Source organism: Octopus sinensis, unplaced genomic scaffold, assembly GCF_006345805.1.
Source record: "Octopus sinensis unplaced genomic scaffold, ASM634580v1 Contig17404, whole genome shotgun sequence".
Classification (NCBI taxonomy): domain Eukaryota; kingdom Metazoa; phylum Mollusca; class Cephalopoda; order Octopoda; family Octopodidae; genus Octopus; species Octopus sinensis.
This window is the reverse complement of record NW_021835034.1, coordinates 40,001-45,803: the sequence shown is the minus strand read 5'-3', so window position 1 is coordinate 45,803 and position 5,803 is coordinate 40,001. Positions and strand designations below refer to the sequence as shown.

At 37.9% G+C, this 5,803-nt stretch overlaps 1 protein-coding gene across 1 annotated transcript; it reads left to right on the top strand.

Moving 5' to 3' along the window:
- Window positions 1-2,405: 2,405 nt before the first annotated feature.
- LOC115231102 (calmodulin-like protein 3) lies at window positions 2,406-5,492 on the top strand (the record flags this gene model as incomplete). Its single annotated transcript, XM_029801187.2, has 3 exons — window positions 2,406-2,668; window positions 3,446-3,685; window positions 5,370-5,492. Coding segments are annotated over 3 exons (529 nt in total), but the record flags the coding sequence as incomplete, so codon positions are not given.
- Window positions 5,493-5,803: the final 311 nt, after the last annotated feature.

Genomic DNA, 5,803 nt, shown 5'->3' with positions numbered 1-5,803 from the left:
TATGTGCTTCATAAACAAGGGAAGATATATATAATACTTCTGCCTTAGAAGACATTTAGATTTGTCTCCACATGTACATCCGGGGTAGGTTCGAGTCCTCCGTTTCTTATTGATATATAACTTAACATTAGGAGGGCGAGAAAAGGTAACTGAAAGACACCCGTTATGTGTGTGCTGCGTGTGTGAATGTGTGTGTGTGAGTGTGCGTGTATGCGTTTGTTTTACAACTTCACTTTACATCTGGGGTTGATTTGTTTACGTTCCCGTAAGAAAGTGGTTCGAGAAAAGGGGAATGTCAGAAATAAGTATTAGCCTTAGAAAACAAGTACTGAGGTCAATTCTCGAGACGCTGCCCAGTATGACCGCAGTCCAATGGCTGAAACAAGTAAAAGAAGAAACAATATATATATGTATATATATATAATGATGTATGTATGTATGTATGTATGTATGTATGTATGTATGTATGTATGTATGTATGTATGTATGTATGTATGTTGTATGTATATATATACTGTGTTATATATATATATATATATATTAATATATATATATATATATATATATATATATATTATATATATATATATATAATATATATATATATATTATGCATATGAATGAACGTACATGGATATGTGTAATGGTGCTTTCAACACATTGCGTATAAATGCAAATACACTCAGAAATATACACACCGTCCTACACCGTCGCAATTCACGTAGGTGAGGACGAATTGTTCTCCATGTTTGCAGCATCCAATATCATCCTCCCGCTGGCCTTTAATAATGAACTGATGAGGATTTGTGGCTTCCTATTAGGATTTCTCATTTCGTGAGTTACTGGGTGAACCTCGTATTTGTAAACATGCGTGGGTGTATATACTCATTTACTCATTTACTTGTTTCAGTCATTTGACTGCGGCCATGCTGGAGCACCGCCTTTAGTCGAGCAACTCGACCCCGGGACTTATTCTTTTTGTAAGCCCAGTACTTATTCTATCGGTCTCTCTTTGCCGAACCGCTTAGTGTCGGGGACGTAAACGCACCAGCATCGGTTGTCAAGCAATGCTAGGGAGACAAACACAGACACACAAACACACATACATACATATATATATACATATATACGACAGGCTTCTTTCAGTTTCCGTCTACCAAATCCACTCACAAGGCCATTGGTCGGCCCGGGGCTATAGCAGAAGAACACGGCCCAAGATGCCACGCAGTGGGACTGAACCCGGAACCATGTGGTTGGTTAGCAAGCTACTTACCACACAGCCACTCCTGCGCCATATGTATAAATGTTTCTGGGTACATATATGTGTCGGTGTCTTTGTGTGTATTTATGTATTTACGTATATACATACGTGTGTGTGTGTATGCATATTACGCAAACGCACAAATATTTGCAATATGCAGACCAGCATAGAGAAGTACGTGATGTATAAATATATATGCATATGTACGCATGTGTATGCGCATATATATGCATGTGTATGTATATATATATGAGTATGTGCACGTATGTTTGTGTAATGCTTTTATCTATCTATCTATCTCTATATCTATCTATCTATCTCTCTATCTATCTATCTATCTATCTATCTAATCTATCTATCTGTGTGTGTGGTGTGTGTGTGTATGCATATTACGCAAACGCAAAATATTTGCAATATGCAGACCAGCATAGAGAAGTACGTGATGTATAAATATATATGCATATGTACGCATGTGTATGCGCATATATATGCATGTGTGATGTTATATATATGAGTATGTGCACGGTATGTTTGTGTAATGCTTTTATCTATCTATCTATCTATCTATCTATCTATCTATCTATCTATCTATCTATCTATCTATCTATCTATCTATCTATCTGTGTGTGTGTGTGTGTGTGTGTATGTGTGTGTATGTGTGTGCGTGCGTGTAAACCCGCAGACCTTCTGAAGTTCGCAACTGATTTTCTCCAAACTGGGAACACATATTACTCATACTTCTGAGATGGTTTTAAACTGAAAATTTTTCACATAATGAGTAATGGGGCCTCTGAGGACAGAAAACCCCCTTTCCTTAGTAAACAATACGAGCGATCGCATAAGTTGGTTGCTTCGTTGGTTCAAGGGATATTACTCCTGATGACTTATGTTAATTTCTCTACCTCTCTTTCAATATATATAAAATTGAGGATGTGTGTGCGCGTGCGTGCGCTTGGGTAAACCCGCTGATGATTGGAAGTAACGAATGTATAGCTGAAGGATGTTTATCAATTTTCACCGTATATATATGTATGCATGTATGTGTTGTTGTTGTTGTCGTCGTCGTCGTCGTCGTCGTCGTTGTTGTTGTTGTTGTTGTTGTTGTTGTTGTTGTTGTTGTTGTTGTTGTTGTTATTATTATTATTATTATTATTATTATTATTATTATTATTATTATTATTATAATTATTATCATTATTATTATTTCACCTGCCAGTGAAAATAGCATTTCTATTGTTTGTTTGTTACCTGTATTTCTAGCTCTCCAAGAGCGGTTCCACCGTTTCTTTGATTTGAACAAAGATGGCAGAGCGACAAAGAAAGAAGTCACCAATTACCTCATGAAATACGATCCTACCGTTTCAAAAAGTTTGGTGGAAGAATTCATAGCAAGCAGAGATCTAAATAGTAAGTAAGACCACATTAAGATGGGCACAACTACAACAATAGCTGCAGCCACCGTTGCTGCTGCTGCTTACTACTACTACTACTACTACTACTACTACTACTACTACTACTACTACTACCAACAACACCTATAAACGCCCCACCGCCACCGCCGCCACGGCCACCACCACCTCCTCTACCACCGTTACACCCACAAGCACAACCACTACCGCATCACCTCCACACCACCACCACCACCACCACTGTTATTACTATGACGATGAGGTCAACAAAGGCGAAGAGGACAAGTTCTATCTACCAAGTGCTGCTTGGTCAGAGCGAGAGTGGGACTACTAGTAAACTAACGTAACTCCCTCCCCAACACAACCGCCACCTCCACCGTCACTTTTTGAACATATATTACTTACGTAATAGTTTTAGACTCATAAAATTTTCCCCGCAATGAGTAATGGAGCCTCTGGGAGCAGAAAAAAACCCTTTTTTTCGGGGCCACAGTTCACTGGACCGAAACAGGTGGTGAAAGAATCGCTGCTTTTAGATTAGTGCAGTACACAGCAGCACGTCTTTCTTCAGATCGTAAACCTCGTCTGAATGTTTACAACAGAGCGGACTCAAAAAACATGCAGGGGAGACTGTGATAGTGTTAGACCAAGTGAAGTATTAGGTTCACAACTCAAACACAAATATTATCCCTCTGATAGTTTAAATTAAGTGGTTTAATTAAATTAAATTTGTTTAAACTAAATGGGTAAACTCTACCGATTCTTTGTGTTGCAGAAAATGGTATGATTGATTTTATTCCGGAGTATATCCTGGCAGTGAGTCAACCTGAAATTAATTCTATGAAGGCACGTGAATGGTTTACACTAGAAGACGCCAACAATGACAATATCATCACAAAAGACGATATTGAGAAGATCGGATTGCGGATGGGCATGAGTGATGAAGAAATACGGGACAGTATGAGTTATTACGCCCTCGGCGATGAAAACGGTGATGGCAAGATTACTTGGTCAGGTGAGATATTGGTCCTTATTCTCTCCTTCTTACATCAGCTGTTTCCATGTGTATCTGTGTCTGTTTTTCTCCTTAGACATACATGCGCGCTCGTGCGCATGTGTAGAGCAATCTGTATATCCTACATAACGTAGATTCACTGTAAGAACGCCATAATACTGCGGTAGCTGTCTTGAGAAAGCATCTCGTATAGACGTATAGTGCTAAAAAACACAGAAGTATCAGACGAAAAATAACCAGCATCGGCAATGGAACTACTAGATCACGTAATTTCTGCGGATTTTCGCGTCATTAGCAGCAGGTATCCACTATTACCGCATGTTAGCAAAACTTCGCCTCTAATGATATATAGAAAAGACAGTGATTAATTGGTCACTGGTGTCACAAGTAGCTGGCAAGCTGGGTCAAAATAAGTTAACTGCGATGGAAGCAGTATGAATACCGAAGACACACACACATACACACACACACACACACACACACACACACACACACCACACACACACACACACACACATATATATAATATATATATATATATACGACTGATGAAGAAGAGTAGGATAATTGCCATGCTGATGATGCCAATTAAGGCAGAAACATGTGTCCACAACTGTCTTCCTCGGGAAATAACACTGCACTCTTAATGACATGTCAATTCTGAAGAATTCTTGAGTCTTGAGTTTTTCTCCCCTTCTTGATTGACATTTGGTCATTACGACACATCCTCTGGAGGCGAAGATAATTTTGATAAAGCAAGAATTTGTTGTATGGTATTTAATATACCTGAATTTGTCTATGTACGTGTACCTGCCACTGCTCACCCAAAGTTATTTCCCTTAGATCATTTTTGCTTGATTTATGCACACACACACTCATAGATACATTTTTACAAACATACATAGACACACACATGTATAGTCTTTTATCTCTGTTACTTGTTTCAGCCATTTGACTGCGGCCATGCTGGAGCACCGACTTGAAGGGCTTTAGTCGTACGAATGAACCCCAGGACTTATTTTTTAAAGCCTAGTACTTATTCTATCGGTATAAATAATTAAAATCTAATAAAATATAAATGCCTATCGGCCTCAGAAAACCCCACATATACTTATTAGCTCGCGATATAAATTTACATATATTAACCAGAAAAATCCGCGATGTACTGAGTACGCGATATGTGAAGCGTGATATGTGAACCGCGATATGTGAACCGCGATATGGCGAAGGGTTACTGTATACTCCAACTTAAATTCCAACGTGAAATACAGTGAATTAAGCTCTATTTCTTTTCATGGATAAAGACGAGGTTTTGTTTGCACCTTTATGAAAAAAGCAACTTTTGAAATTTTGTTTGATATATGCGCAGGAGTGGCTTCCCAACCACATGGTTCCGGGTTCAATCCTATTGCGTGGCCTCTTCTACTATATCCTCGGGCCGACCCAAAACACAAATATATACATATATAGTTGAAGACACTTGCCCGAGGTGCCACACAATGCAATTGAACCTGAAACCACTTGTTGCAAAGTGAGCTTCTTAACGACACAGCTGTGCCTGCGCCTAATTACATAATATTAAGAAATATTGATAAATATGCTCCATAACAAAACAACCATGAAAACCGTTGCATTGTGGGATTGAAATTCTTGACTTTCTTTTATTTTTTCAATTTTGTTTCAGAATACAAGATTCTTCAAGGGCTATAATTTGCGAGAAATAAAACCCCTAAAGAATGGAGGTGGTGGAAAGAAACCCTAAAAGAAAATAAAAGGAAGCCCTTTTGAATGTCACATAAAAAAAAAATAATAATAAATAAAGGTGTTGATAAATCCGGTTTGATACAGAATATTTAATGCTTTCTTAAATTGAACTGTAACAATTTCTTCTTACTTTTTTTTAAATAATTTTCGTTAAAATTATCACCGTTTATTGATTGGTTGATTTTTAACAATGTGTTTTTTGTTATTTTTTTGGTATATTTCGAAGAATTATGTTGTAAAATATTTCAATAAAATCTTCATATGACGGAAAGAAAACTGACTGTTAGCGTCTTTCATTGATTGTTAGATAGAGAATGGAGGCGCAATGGCCCAGTGGTTAGGGCAGCGGACTCG